The 16,163-nt window shown below is 38.1% G+C and overlaps 1 protein-coding gene across 1 annotated transcript in view; it reads left to right on the top strand.

Moving 5' to 3' along the window:
* The window catches only part of LOC107693325 (attractin-like), a 114,142-nt gene that overhangs the window by 2,836 nt on the left and 95,143 nt on the right, over nt 1-16,163 (top strand). Inside the window, exons 3-12 of the mRNA XM_016492664.1 lie at nt 1,316-1,518; nt 6,257-6,425; nt 6,540-6,630; nt 6,787-7,030; nt 8,035-8,218; nt 9,208-9,362; nt 11,793-11,877; nt 13,583-13,803; nt 15,437-15,558; nt 15,675-15,813. Coding sequence (XP_016348150.1) covers nt 1,316-1,518; nt 6,257-6,425; nt 6,540-6,630; nt 6,787-7,030; nt 8,035-8,218; nt 9,208-9,362; nt 11,793-11,877; nt 13,583-13,803; nt 15,437-15,558; nt 15,675-15,813 — 1,613 coding nt within the window. The remainder of the gene's footprint in view (nt 1-1,315; nt 1,519-6,256; nt 6,426-6,539; nt 6,631-6,786; nt 7,031-8,034; nt 8,219-9,207; nt 9,363-11,792; nt 11,878-13,582; nt 13,804-15,436; nt 15,559-15,674; nt 15,814-16,163) is intronic.

Raw genomic sequence — 16,163 nt, 5'->3', positions numbered from 1 at the left:
TTTGGCGTGCATGCATGTGGCGGTGCTCGTTCACTGAAGTCTGTGAGGTTTAGCAGAGAATCGCATGCAGAAGGCTCCAGACAGCAAAATGGAAATGACTTTTTAACGTTTACAGATGGAGAATATATATTAAATGTAAGTTATGCACTGAGGAAAACAGCACATCTCAAACAGAACAAGTAGAGTCTCTGTCAGAGCATCTGAAGGGGCGAACCGCGTTAAACTGTACATATTAACTATATCTTAGGAGTCATTTTAAAGCCCTTAATATGAAGCATGTCTCGTGTTTAGAAAAAAACTGGATTATGCACTTTCCTCACAGCAGCTCACTCTGCAACTTCTGCTATTATTCAGATGCGCTCGTATCAAACTACTGTATATCGATATAAGCGGTATTGCCTCATACCATATCGCTTATAAAAAAATATATTGATAAATCGATATACCGTCCAGCCCTATTTTCTATCATGGTCTAATATGCAGACACTGCAAGTACACCATTTTTAGGTTGACTACCTGAACAGTGTTATTTTAGCATTCATATAATATTTTGAATTAGCTTTTTATATTTTCATGTTGCATTTTAGATTTAGTACTTTAACTTAATTTGATAATATGAAATGTTGCCATGTTTTTCATTGTATGAAATAAATGTAAATATGATTTAAATAAATATTATTTTAAATTTGCATTTCAGCTTTATTTCAATTCATGAAAATGATTTAATGGGTTTTAGTTTTGGTCAACAACTGGGCTGAAACATATATCAAAATAATGCAATTGCACAAATTGCGATATGCATTTTGCAAGGACTTGCAACAGTGAAATGCTTTTAATACTTCAGAAAGCTACAAAGAAAGGTTTAGGTTGACACAAATAGCAGAGAATTGACTTAACATTTTAGTGCCAAAAAATATTAAACAAGTATGTTACTCATAGCATAAATGTATTTTAATTTGCATGGCATGCTGTATCACATTATTTAACAGGTTTTCCTTTAATGCCATCCAGCCCTAGTTAACAATAACAACACTGTTCCTGAAAATTGTAAACATGTTGGCTCTATCAGAACTTTGCTTTGATTGAGCAGTCTGACATATCAACTTCAGTCTTGGCCAATGGCGTGGGGCTACCTGAAGTAAGCTGTTAGCAGGAAATCGTTGGAATGGAAACAATGGAAGACCAGAAACGATCCTTATTTAAGCAGTTCTGCCAGTAATGCAGCAATTGCACACTTGCACACATTTTAGTTTATCAATGCAGATGTGGGATTTCCTGTTGCATTGATTTCTCTGTGTCTTTCTGCTCTACCCAGGTTAAATACCTGCCCCAATAACTGCTCCGATCGTGGGGAGTGTCGTGTGGGGAATTCCAGTGACTCTGTGCAGTGTGTATGTGAGGACGGCTGGAAAGGAGAGGCCTGTGATGTGCCCTACTGCTCCTCTCACTGTGGCTTCCCTCTGCGGGGACGATGTGACAGCGCCGCCAAACGCTGCCAGTGCAAACCAGGATGGCAAGGTGAGTTGTCGCTTGGCTCAAGCACAGCAATGACAGTAAGCTACTGGACAATCATGCTTCTAACAGAGAGTTAATTTATGAACAAGATTGATGCATTTCAGGACTGCATTTTGAGAGTGAGTTTTGGTGATCATCATCACACATTGCTCTTTGACCGACCTTGCGTTGTGTGCATTGATATTTACTTTTAGTCTCTATTGCTATGGTTACATTATCATTATCGTGAGAATGACATGACATTAATAATTTGTACAGTATATACATTAGCGGCTGGAATACTGTACGTAAGCTCTATGACGTTAAGAGTAGAGGTCTTTGGCATTTTTTAATTAATCTGCATCGGCCGATTGTGCTGCAAATTAGGCCGATTTATAGGCAGGTGCATCTGCGGGCAGCTAAGCGTTGTTGCGGAACACCGGAGAATCTCTCTCTGGCTGCGTGAGAGACGGAGCAACTCACACTCTGCAGCCGCTTAATGTTCACACACAGCTTCAGCTAATGGCAGGGCAAAACAGACCATTTCGAAAGCATAATTACGTTTTACCCTACTAGAATTGATGCTGGAAAGTTACCATATTCATAAGTGCAACAAGTCATTTGCATGTGAAAGTAGAAACACATGCAATTTAGATGAAACATCTGGGCTGATTATAATGTGCACGTTAACTTTCCTCATGAAATGTGTGTGTAGGTCCGACAATAGCATCCACGATGTCATCGCTCGTGGCCAGCGCAGTTATGAGCAGCAGGCTGTGTAATATGTGTTAACTTTTTTATTTTTGTTATCACTTGGCCATTTGACTTATCGTTGAATAAACTGATCACTGCACGTTTCAAAATTAAAATGCATCGCTGGTGTTTTTATATGAATGTATCTTTGAAAAGAACCGAGCGTCTTCAGAAAAGCTTTGGTGTCATTTTCATTTCGTGTTTCCTGTAAGGCCTGATAAAGTAGCGTTTGTGAACGCAGTGCTTATTTGTAGGGATGTAACGATTCACTCAACTCACGATTTGATTCACGATTTTGATTTCACGATTTTTTTTAACAAAATGAGATTTGACAAATTATAAATTAAATGTCATTTTATTATTGCTTAGACAAAATACTGTACGTTTCTTTGTGAAATTGAAATATAACACTATAATAATATACTAATATAGCACTTGCATGATGTGGGAAGATTTGCATAACACCGCCCAAATGTTCACTTAAAGGCGGCGCAACTTTTATTCTCGCTGTAGTATTGTTGTTGCCGCCGAAGTGGCATTTAGGGTACCTTAAATGAGAAATTACATGCAACATGAGCAGTTTTTAATCTAAATTACATTGTATAATTTCTAAATTTGAAGCAAAAACAGAATGGTTTGACTTCAGTTTTGTGAAACTATGCATAAAAAATATCTGCATGAAACGGAAACAGCAGAGCTGAATGAGACGCAGATTCACTCTCTGCCAGCAGGTGGCGCTTAAAGTGTTCTCTTGGTTTCTGCTGTAAACAAAGCAGTGCTGCACTTATGAACTTTAATATGCAGGGCTCCAGACTGCGACCATTTTTTCTGTCTGTGCGACAAAATTGTGTGCGGTCGCACTGGTGTGACCACCGCGTTGGTCAACTCATAAGCGCTTCAATTTCTGTTGCATATGAGAAACATCAAAGGGCAAACGAAACTGAAAGCATAACGAAACAGCGCTCAGAGAGTATACCTACTCAGCTACAGCAAAAATGACACGCATATTGAGGAAACGATGGATGGTTTTCAAGCAAAAGTCAAGTTAAAGACCGCTTCTTAAACCAGAGAAGATGAACATGCTGGTATTCTTGTGGGGGGAAAAAACATGCAAGCACTGCATGTATTATTACTCTGAATTAGGCTACTACTACTATTACTATCTTGTACCCTGCAATAATCATTTTCTCAAAACTCACTTTTATGAGATGAAGGGAAAAAAAAGAAAAGAAAATCAGCCAAACATATCAGCCCAAAAAATCGGCATCATATATCGGCCATCGGCTGCCCTGATTTCTAAATATCGGCATCGGCCAGTGAAAAAGCCATATCGGTCGACCTCTAGTTAAGTAAGAGTCATTAAGGAAGCTGTTCATCATCAAATTTGTTTATACATGTTTTGTAATTCGCTCACAGTTCTGGGAATTTGTAGATTTTTTTTGGGGCTTTACTAATTGTTTCCTGGCTCTCTTCCTCTTCGCCTCTCACAGCGCTGAGTACAGATCTCTCTGTCTCAATCTTGCGGCCTCTAGTGTTGTTTGGGTTTGCTTGAAAGACAGGACTCTGTGTACTGATACTGTTTGTCCCAGGGCTGTATTTTGGAGAACAGCTTGTGTTCTTATACGTCGCTTGATTGTGATCAACTCTCATAAGCCAAATGTGTAAAACTTAGTGGTTCAACGGATCACAAATCCCACGGTTGGGGGGCCAGCTGGTCAGCACAGGATTTCAGACAGACTGGTCTGATGCTGAGTCACTGGAAGAGAATTGAATCCTTATTTTTTCAGAATAATTCCACTTTGCCACTCTGATCTCCTTTTCCAGTGTGTATTTAGCCTGTTTATACAAGACATTGTCCCCCATCCTTATTAGGCTGCTGCCCCTTTAAGACCTGATGCATGGATCCAATATAGCCTAATGATACACATCCGATTTCTTTCTCAGCTGTTCTCGTTCACTTAAGACACAACAGACAGCATTTGTCACAATAGATTGTCGAGATCGGTATTTTGTCATAATTGTATGTGTACAGGTGCATCTCAATACCATGTTACAACACAGTAGGGCTATTGCAGACAGAAACAATACTGTACTACATCGATGTTTCCTGTCAGCTTGATTTTTGAGTGGACTTTGCTGTTCCGATGAGCATGAACGGTATACGAGTGGAGCGACTGAGCGGAGCGCACACGCATAGAGCGGGATAATATGCAGAGCGTCACACCACGTGACCATTTTTTACACGGCACCCCTGCTCTCGACAGACGGCACCCCGGTTGGGAAACACTGCTCTAGTATATGCGTCTGTTCAAAGGCAAGGAGTGAATGAGATAGGAAAGATGGTTCAGTTCGATGTTCACGCGCAGTCAAACGCGCCTCTCTGCATGTGCGAGCTTCATGTTTGTGCGGCTGTGATAGAAAACAGCGCGCGAGTAACGAATCGAGTTCCATTTCGCCTTTTCTTTCACTAGAATGTTTTAAAATCGCTTGCGTGTGTAAACGTACAACAAACTTTCCTTCTATTATGGTTAAGCGGATCACATGTGTGCCGGACCGTGGGGCTTGGTCCGTACGAATCACGGATCAACTACGATCCGTTTAACCACTAGTAAAACTACAGGTACATTTATAAAAAATTACATATTGGCACACATTTAAGTGACTTCAAAGAGTGCTAGATGTCTATATCATGCCTGTACCAAAAAAGAACAGAGATTGGCTGCCGTGAGTTATGTGCCAAAAGTTAATATTTAAGGTAAGCAAAAATGACTTTGTAAGAAGAACCAGTAAGTTTGAAAATTTAGTGGTTACTATAGTGAATTTGTGTATTCAAAAATGCCTTGTTTATCATTTATCCTCATACATCATTTATATTAGCACCTTCTCAAATGTCTTTTAGCCTATTTATTGATTTTAATGTTTTACTCTTATCCCGAAACCCAGACTTTATATTTTTACTATTAAAAATCAATCATAAAAAATGACTAAGATAATCTAAACAGAGCAAAATAATAATTGGCCATTTCTATATTTATAGGTTGAAACTAATCTAGAGCAATTTTTCAGAAATGGTTATTCCACAGTTGTGGCGTCATATGATGCGTGCGGAAAATACAGAAAATTAAAAAAGGTTAATATTATAGAATATTTTATTGTGTGCCATTCCCAATCAAGCTGCTATTGAGCATTATTTAATTTTATGTGTTTAGGATGCATAAAATTCTAGCTATGAAATTTACCTTTCGACTTTTTTTTTTCTTTTCTCCAGGGATATTCAAAAAGTTTATTTTCTAGTTGTCAGGGCCAAAATGCCCATAGTTGAAGAAACACCCAGTTACTCACAGACTACTGTGTTCACCACCTCAAACTCAATAATTATTTGATTCTATGGCAGTGCTTATTATAACATTAAAATGTACCCACGAGAACCGTGAAATACTAAGAAAAGTGAACCAGGTAGAATCAGCTACAATAAAATGGCATATGAGAGAAATGTGTTCCTCCTTACAACTAATAACTGTTTGAGGCTGCTGCTATTTTGACTCTGTATATTACATCACAAGTCTGAGGTTTCATAATTGTGAGTTTCTAACTTGTAATTGCAAGGTCAATGAAGACATGAACTGTTTTTAATTGTAATTCCGGTAATGGCAAGCAGCCACTAAACCTCAGTTTTAGGGGGAGCACTGCTGCTCAGAGCCATGAAGGTGTAGGTCTCTCTCTCATATCTGAGCTCTGTCCATCTCGGTCTCCTCTCCTCTCTTGTGGAAGTGTTTAATAATCACCAATCTGTGAACAACAGGTTGAGCCACACTGACTCATGTTTCAAGCTCCTCCATGGTTTCCTGTAATGTTTTATATTTTCAAGCACAGCCCTTTAGTGTATCTTTAATTTTATGGTTTTATAATTCTTTAAATTTAGTCAATTAACCATTTTATTTTAAGTAAATTGAATGAAGGTTGACTTCCACTGCTTAACTATTAAAGTACGTGTGTTTGTGTGTTTTAGGCCTGGACTGTTCAATGACTGTACCAGCAAATGTTTCCTTCTGGACACGTGAGGAATACAGCGGGCATGGCTTGACGCGGGCATCCCATAAGGCTTTGGTTCATGAAGACGTGATGTGGGTGATAGGTGGACATGTGTTCAACTACACACACTACCAGATGGTGACTGCGTGAGTACACACACACACACACACACACACTCACTTAACCAAGACACACTGGAGCATAATAACTTTACAGGATTGCAGCTTCACTTTCTCCTTTACTCTGTGTCTATTCCTCAGGTTCAACATCTCCTCTCAAAGCTGGATGTCGTTAAACTGGTCTGTCAACTCTGTAACTGGACGCTACGGTCATTCTCTCTCCCTGCACGAGGTTTGTTAATGGATGACAGGTTGTTAAATGGTGTTCTTCTATTCTAATGTCTTAATTACAGTCCATTGTATTCATTCCCTACATACACTGAACTGAGAGCTGTTTCTCAAGAACAGTGATTTCATGAGTTTTTTGTCTTTGTGTGCATGCATACAGGATAAAATCTACATGTACGGTGGGAAGATTGACTCCACAGGAAACGTGACATCAGAACTGTGGGTGTTCCACACGCGGAACCAGTCGTGGGTTCTGCTGAATCCGCATGCTAAAGAACAGTATGCCGTCGTGGGCCATTCTGCACACACTGTCCGTCTCGACGAATCGGAGCCCGTCATACTGGTCGTGTTCGGACACTGCCCTCTTTACGGATACATCAGCCAAGTGCAGCAGTACAACATTGGTCAGTAGTGCACAGGGCTGGGCGTTATGATGAATATTGCTGCCATAATTTTAATAATAATATTAAATTAAGGATTGAATAAAGAGTAAGTTTGGCAAAAATATTGAGAGATACATTTTTAGCTCTATCACCCAGCCCTACTCGACAGATAAATCAACTAAGTACTGCAGATCCTTCTGTGATATTTCTTTAATTTAATTACTGGTTTCTGTTCATATACATGGCTGTTACACCACGTTTTCCTTTTCAGCATCTTGCATCATGCACATTATGTTTTTGAGATGGCTTATGAAAAACTTCTTTTTAAAAACAAGAAAAAAGCGTCTTTTAAAAACAGGCCTCAGGACAACTGTGTTCTGTTTCATTCAGTCTAGCTGTTTAAAAGGAAGAATTCATCCTATGTGAAAGCACCCTAATCCTTTTCAGAGTTGAGTGCTACCACGGACTGAAAGTCACAGTGAACAGTTGTGACCCAGTTTCTATCTGAAGCATCAGACCGCTAGGTACCGCAGAGACTGACTCTGTCATTCATCACAAAATTAAAATGAGGCCCCTTTTTGATATTAGTTTTCAGTCGGTGTAAAATGTTTTGAAGTTGGGAAAAAAAATTGTGCAGTTGTTTTCATGATTGATTGTTGCTGTCATTCGTGTGTGTGTGTGTGTGTGTGAGAGAGAGAGCGAGAGAGAGCGAGAGAGTGGAGACTGGGGCTGGTTTTCACTTTGGTTTCTAAAGGTGAATGGATTCCCATGTGGTTTGAAATCAACATTCAAAACCCCTGCTAGGGAAAACAAGCATTTATTCAATTAGACTTTTGACTCAAAATTTCATACATACTAATGTAGTTCTTCCTCCGGTTCTGGTGTGTTTGCAGTAATTGTGTTTACTCTACTGCCCTCTGGTGTTGCAATGGAAGAGCAACATCACAAATATTTTTTTTCAGGCGAACCAGTTGTTTCTTTCTTCACTAACTCTCATCCTGTACTTTTCACTCTTCCCTTTGCAGTAAAAAACACATGGAGTGTTTTAGAGACTCGTGGGGCGCTGGTTCAGGGTGGCTATGGGCACAGCAGTGTGTACGACCCTCAAACCCGCTCCATCTACATCCATGGAGGCTATAAAGCTTTCAGTGCCAATAAATACGGCTTGGCTGGAGACCTGTACCGCTACGATGTGGACAAGAGAATGTGGTACGTTAAGTGGCATTGCACAATTTAATATAACAGACTATTTTTCGAGGCTATGCTTAAAGGGGTCATATGATGTTGATGATTATTTTGTGTATTTGGTGTAATGACCGGTCTCTCGCTTTAAGCCAATACGGAAGTGACTAAAACTGCAATTCATCGACTGACCGCTAGAGGCTCCATAGACCATCAGTCCCATAGTCTCCCCATGTTAAAATGCCCAACTTTACAATAGAACCACCAAGAGCTTGTAACATTCCAAAGAGAAAGGAAAAATTGAAATCGCATCATATGACCCCTTTAAAATGGAGTGCCTGCTTATTTTGCATTTTTTTAAAACCCAATATTGTAATAAATGAAATAATATTACCTCCTTGATATTCTGTTTATATAGTGGTTGATTTAACAAAACAGAAATAGAATACTCTACCATTTAAAAGTTTGAGGTCTGTAAGACTTTTTAAAGAAATTAATACTTTTATTCAGCAAGGATGCATTAAATTAATCAAAAGTCACAGTAAAAACATATATAATGTTACAATTTTACAAAGATTTCAGTTTAAAATAAATGCTGTTCTTTAGAACTTCTGAAAAAAATGAGCAACAAATCATCATATTACAATGATTTCTGAAGGATCATGTGACAGTGAAGACTGGAGTAATGATGCTGAAAATTCAGCTTTGCAGTTACAGGAATAAATAATATTTCTGATGTATTAAAATTAAAACTACTAGTGTTTTTTTATTGTAATATTTAATTTTTATTGTTTTTTGCAGCCTTGATGAGCATAAGACTTCTTCAAAATCATTTATACAATCTTGCCCAACCCAAATTTTTGAATGGTAGTGTACATTCATAGAGAAAGCGCACACATGGTGTGATGTACATGGTCTCTGAGTGGTATGCTAGCATGCTACTATGAACATAGTCTGACTCAGTTTTTTTGCTTTCTCTGAGTTTCCCGCTAATGATGTCTCTGATTAATCTGTAGGTTGATTCTGAGAGACAGTGGTTTTTTCCGTTACCTCCACACGGCAGTGATTGTTGGCGGGAACATGTTGATGTTTGGAGGGAACACGCACAACGACACCTCAATGAGCCACGGTGCGAAGTGCTTCTCCTCAGACTTCATAGCATACAGCATAGGTGAGTACCAGACACCTCCTTTGTCACCTGAATATTCAAACCACAAGTGTTTTATACTTCTGTGTAGGACTGAGAAACATGAGAATGTGATGTTAGGTGTTGGTTTTACTCTCAAGTCTTATTTTTTATATTGAAGATAATGTTACTGTAAAGACGTGTTCACACCAACTCAAATGTTTGTCCGATTTTCACGTACGATTTGTATGTTCAGATTATTGTGTAAAAAAAAAAAAAAAACAGCCGATGAGTTGAATGAAAATGCAGATTTACTCTCTGACAGTAGGTGGCGCTTATAGAAAAGAAAACTGCCGTTCAGGTTTTTGTATTCCCAAAACCAAATATAAGAGTACAGAGACAAGAGAGCCAATTGTGGATTTTACCTCTGCTCTGCACTGTTGTTTAGCATTATAGATTATTCGTGAGCAGCAGCAAGTCTTATGTACCGGCAGCTGATCTGGCTGACCAAAAAAAAAGTGGATGCTTATTGGGTTCCCAGTTTTCTTAGCAGTAAAAATATGTTATGGTATGTGAATGTTTGTGTTGGTCTGAATTCATTCAAAATAAAATGTTTATTGCACCAAATTTTCACCCTGAACATACTTGAATGAATAGGCCTTTAAAGGGGTCTTATTGTGCTTTTTCACTTTTTCAACTTTAGTTGGTCTGTAATGTTGCTGTTTGAGCATAAAAAAGATCTGCAAAGTTACAGCTCAAAGTCCACTTCAAAAGGAGATATTTTATTGAACAGAAATCACTTTTCAAAAACTACGACAAACGACTCGTTTTGACTACAAGTCATAATTTCCGGGATTTGTGATATCACAAATATCGACGAATGGGACGAGACCTGGTTGAGCTGCACTAGAGAAGGCATTGACTGTTATCATTATGTCGGAGACACGCTAGCTTTCCCAAGGCAGACGAAGCCGTTCGTGCCAGGCTGGGGAGAGAGGTGTTGTAATAATGTAAAATATATCTCCTTTTGAAGTGGACTTTGGGCTTTGTGACTTTGCAGATCTTTGTTATGCTCAAACAGCAACATTACAGACTAACTAAAGTTGAAAAAGGGAAAAAGCATAATAGGACCCCTTTAAAGCACCCCTTTAATTAATTTGTGATACTTTTATATTGCTTCCATCAAGTTTTTAAAATTAGAAGTAAAGAATGTAATACACCTTCCAGCAAAATAACTATATTATATGATCATGTAGTGTGTTTTTTTTTTATTTAACTGTCATTTGCCTACTTTTTAGAACTTTTTACATTATAAATCTTTCACTTACTGCATCCTCTCACAAATGGCATCATATATCTATATAATATCTCTGTCTTTCACAATACTGAACGGCAGAAGAGACACTCACACAGAAACCGTAATTGGATTTCTGTGCGTGTAGCAGCAAGCCATTAGAGACGGAAATACACTCATCAGGGGGGCTTCTTGCAGAAGGATGTGTGATCTTGAAGCCATTATTTCATGAGTGACACATTTGAGTTTTGTAATCTCCAGGGATCGGAGACATGCCTGTCTGGTGCTATTATCTCGCTTTTCATTTAGATAATGAGGGATGCTGTGATGTCAGAATAGACGCACTACAAGCACTTGAATATGGTGGCTCTCGAATATGAGAATATGATGCGTGGGTAGAAATTTAGAACATCTTTGAGGAGTTTGTAGTGCTTGCATAATACACAGGAAGCTTCAAAACACATCAGAAGTGTCTGCGTTTGCTTGTTTATCATTGTATATCACTCCACTTCTAAATTCCTTTCTCTTGTTCTTCCCATGCCAACTTCTCTTTTGAGATTCAGACTAGTGCTGTGGTAATCTGTAATTAAGTAGAGGCCTGTCTTGGCCCTGAGGGTAATTGATCTGTCCTTATAAGCTGAACTCAATTACACTGGCCCACACCGGGATGCTGAATTCGATTTGTCAGAGAGTTTGCCAGCAGGGGGCAGTGACTTGTCACACATTCTGCGCTAATAGCAGTCATTTCTCTTCATGCTTCTCTTACTCCTGTTAGATTAACCACTAACTCCTTCTATTTAACATCTAGGAAAGAGATGATTTGATATTAAGGGTCAGCTCAGAAAATGCAAAGAGCTTATTTTACAAACCATGCCGAGAAAGATGCAGGGAACTGGGAGCATTCAGTTTTATCCCATATTGTGTGTTATTGAAATGTTATGTAGTTTTAGAGTGCAAGTAAAGGTGCCTTAGGGCCCCTGCACATCTGCACAGGTCATCAGTTTATGTGAAGGATGGACTTATGAATATTAATTGGGTAATGTAAGTGGAGATTACTGAGCAACGATTAGTCTTAGTTCATTAATATTCATGAGCTCTGTCTTCTCTATACTGACGTCTCTTAAACGTATTCTGGCAGCACTGGCTGAGATTCACTTTGTCTGCCATTTTCTGTTTTCTAGCTTGTGATGAGTGGACCGTTCTGCCCAATCCAGATCTTCACCATGATGTCAACCGTTTTGGCCACTCAGCCGTGTATCACACTGGGTAATCTCAATGCTTTATATGTGCTCAGTATGTGAAAATATCCAGCCGCACTTGTAATAGTTTGTTTTGGATTAAACATAATGTGCACTGTTTTAAATAGTTAGGATGATATACACTACCGTCCTGAAGTTTGGTGTTTGTAAGTTTTAGTTATTTAGTTATTTTTAAAGAAATGTATACATTTATTCAGCAAGGAAGTGACAGTAAAGACATTTACAATGAAAAATTGTTTACACTTTATTTTGTGTCCTTGTTACAGTGTAATTATACATTTAAGTACGGAGTAATATTAATTTACTACACGTGCTTACTATATGGTTAGGGTTTGGATTAGGGTTACTTGCATGTAATTATGCATAATTTATTGTTATAATACTATGTACATTTAATTACATTAATAACATCACAAGAATAAATGACATTTTAAAATGTATTAAAATGGAAAACAGTTATTTTAAATTGTAATAATATTTCACAATACTACCGTTTTCACATTTTTTTTATTAAATAAATGCAGTGAAAAAAATCTCGCTCCAAACTTTTGAAAAGTAGCGTAACTTTGAACTCTGCTGATATTTGTGGCATGCTTTTGAATACCACCGAGAATAAATTAGACACATACCTCAATTTCTACAATCAAATGAAACATTTTTTTTTACAATAATACAATAATTTCATTATGTACATTAACTGAAAATACTGTAAAAGCTATACACTTTAATTTTTTTCATAATTATAGTCATGACCCTTTTTGTGTTAGTATGGGACAAGTGTGATAGAATTACTTTTTGCCTTGTCTATGTAAAATAGGTCTTTAAATTAATATTATGACCATGTAAACCTATACTTTATACTACACCTATGGGAAAAATTTTATGAAAAATCACCAGGGAGTAACGTAGCCAGGTTGCATTTGGATATCGCATAACCAAAAGTTAATCTGCCTAGAAACCAAACCCACTTCAAAAAATTTATTTACAGCTCAAATGCTAACCATTTGCACTGAATAATTCATTTAAGTTATTTAACCAAATAAGAACATCATATTTTTGCTTTTAAACACTCCGGTAAACTTGTCATACAAACTGTAAACAAGCTGTTTGATTTGTTACAAACTGAGTCAAAATAATTTCCTCCGATAATTGACAGCAGGCCACTAACGCTTACATTGTAATGAGTTTTGTTCCTTTTTAAAAGTGTTTCTATTTCTGTGATGTTTGAACAGTGTTGTGGTAAATATGAAGTCTATATTTAAATCTGCCTGTAATCTCCTTCCATACGGATTAGTCAAATGAATTCATAAAGCAGAATCATTATCCATAAATAGCACATCTCATTATTAGTGCTTCAGTTTGCCAGCTTAACAAACACAGTCTTCTAACTGCACTTATCCACACAGAAGACTTTCTCCTGTGAGATTTTGACTGTGATCTGTATTCTTACCCATAATTCCCAGCGTCATTGTCAGCGCCGCTATGAGCACTGAGTGACCCCTCTGTGGGGAGCTGTGTCACAACACTGCTTTTGCTGTTTGACTTGTCAGTCTCATGCGCTTTATTCATCACTCCTCCTAACTTCCTTTTCATGTTCTTCCTCATTCGCACGGCCCGCTTCTTCCTCACCCTTCATACCTCTCCCTGTCCTCTCTCGTTCTTTCGGAGATACTCGAGGTTAATCTCTGTCTGTTTTTGTGCGTGTGTGTCAGGGTGATGTACGTGTATGGAGGCTTTAACAGCCTGATGCTCAGCGATGTGCTGAGGTTCACCCCTGCGAGCTGCGCTGCTTTCTCTGAGCAGCTGGAGTGTGTGACGGCTGTGCCCAGCGTGAAGTGTGTGTGGAACTCCACTACCTCCACCTGTATGTCCTGGGACGCAGCGGCACCCCATGACACCGAGGGCTTGAGAAACACCTGCAGTCCCAGAGGGTGTAAGTGATAGGAACAAAGAGGACATCTGCTTCCTGTGTGTCTTTAGAACTCTTCAGAGTTTTTAAGTTATAATTATTACTTATGTGGCAGTGTCTGGATTTATCCATTACACTTAACTGCATTTATGTGAGATTCTATAAAAGTCTCAATCTAATGGCTTGCGCTTAAATGCAAAAACATTTAATTTACACTACTGTTCAGATTTTGAGATTAGTAAGATTTTTATTTTAAGAAATTAATTCTCTTAGAATTTCAGCAAGGACACATTAAATTGATCAAAAGTGACAGTAAAGACATGTATAATGTTACCGTTTCCACAAAAAATGCCAGGCAGTACTAATATTTTCAACATTGATACCAAGAAATGTTTCTTGAGCAGCAAATCAGCATATTAGAATGATTTTATAATTTTTTTTATTGTATATTAGGCTACGTTTACCCTTAGTGCGTTTTTGTTTTAAAACGCATAACTTTTGCTATGGTTCCGCCTGTCGTTTACACTACTCCGGCGTTTTTGACCCTCGAAAACAGAGACTTTCAAAAAACACTGCAGACCCCATTTTAGTTTGGAAACTCTGGGGTTGCGTTTCAGTGTAAACGGACCAAAACGGAGACTTTTGAAAACGATGGCGTGGCTGTCCACATTCGCTCTGCGCATTCAAGATGACCGTGTAAACAATAACTGTGTACACATTTACTATAGATCAGTGGTTTACAGTGCACGCATGCCCAGTGTGCATGAATGGTCATGTGACATGCGTTTTCGGTTGTGTAGTGATGGATAGAGATCGTTTCTGAAACGCAGTAAAAACGCCAGTGTAGACGAGGATCGTTTTAAAATGAAAATGCACTAGTGTAAACAGGGCTTTAGCATATTAGAATGCTTTTTTTTTTTGCATATTAGAATGATTTCTGAAGGATCATGTGACACTGAAGACTGGAGTAATGATGCTGAAAAGTCAGCTTTGCATCACAGGAATAAATGAAAAAACATGGTTATTGGTCAAATAAATGTATAAATATTATACTGAGAAAAGCTAAAGTTATAGTGAATTTATCACTAAGAATTATGAGTTTTCTTAACTTAAGGGGTTTTCCTAATCATTTTGCAACCGGCTGCTGGCTATCCTTATTGATGTGAAGTTGTTTATGCCTTATGGGATACCAGCAGGCAGTATTTATGTGTTATTTTATCCAGAAAATTGGCAAAAAGGCCTAAATCCATGATGGTGCACCAGGCAGTAAGAAGATTTGCACTCAACGAGAATGTTAGCTTTAGTTATTTGGCAAAAGCAGTGTTGTGAAAATACAATATTCACAAACACAAGCCTTCTTAACCGAGTGGGATTCGCTTTTTTTGAGGATGTCAGAGTTAGGCCAGAAATGATGGGTAATTTTTTTTTTTATGAAACTGTAATTCTCAATTTAATTTCAGTCCAAATCAAGATAATATTTCTGCAAAACATGAACTAGTCTTGTCCGAATAGAAGATATTCTTAATGATCTGTCAGATGCAGTTACTTACAACAAATTTGTCTGTATGTTTACCTTTTGTTCCAGAGTGTGGCATCACTGGATACACAGTTACCGCCACAGGCGTTGTAAGCATTAATATATGTGTGTGCTTTCCAGATGCAGATGGTGAAAAGTGTGACCAGTATTCGGACTGCTACAGCTGTACAGCAAACACTAACAGCTGCCAGTGGTGCGCTGCGGTCTGTGTGTCTGGTCATAGTAACTGCACCAGTTCCCCGGTAAGACTCCACATTTAATATGCCGTGACTTACAGAAAAGTGTGTGGAAGAACAAATTTCAGTTTATGAGTTTATAATACTGGGACTTTGCTCTGACATGTCTAATCTGTCTGCAGGGTGGGATAATGGAGTATGAGGCATGTCCAAAGGATAACCCATCCTTTGTGTGCAGCAAGAAGACCAGCTGTAAAAGTTGTGCCACAGATCAGAACTGCCAATGGGAGACGAGAAATCAAGAGTGCACTACCCTCCCTGGTAATAAACACAAACATTGTGGTTTAACTGGTCTTTTGACCTTCAAATCATATAGGAAGCTATTTGAAGTTCAAGAGCAAAGTCATAGTCATAGTCCACTGGAAAAACAATGGCAGAATAATACAGGTATAGATTAAAATATCTAATATTATTGAAATAATATCACTATTACTGTTGTTGCTGTTGTATTATTATTTATTATTTATTAAATTATTTATTTTTGTTAAAGGGGTCCTATTATGCTTTTTCACTTTTTTAATTTTAGTCAGTGTGTAGTGTGTATGTTTGGGCATTAAAAAGATCTAGAAAGTTACAAATCTCAAAGTCCACTCCAAAGGGAGATATTTCGT

The sequence above is a fragment of the Sinocyclocheilus anshuiensis genome, unplaced genomic scaffold, assembly GCF_001515605.1.
Source record: "Sinocyclocheilus anshuiensis isolate Anshui unplaced genomic scaffold, SAMN03320099.WGS_v1.1 scaffold1078, whole genome shotgun sequence".
Taxonomy (NCBI): Eukaryota; Metazoa; Chordata; class Actinopteri; order Cypriniformes; family Cyprinidae; genus Sinocyclocheilus; species Sinocyclocheilus anshuiensis.
The sequence above is the reverse complement of the archived record's forward strand: the minus strand, read 5'-3'. Positions and strand labels throughout refer to the sequence as shown.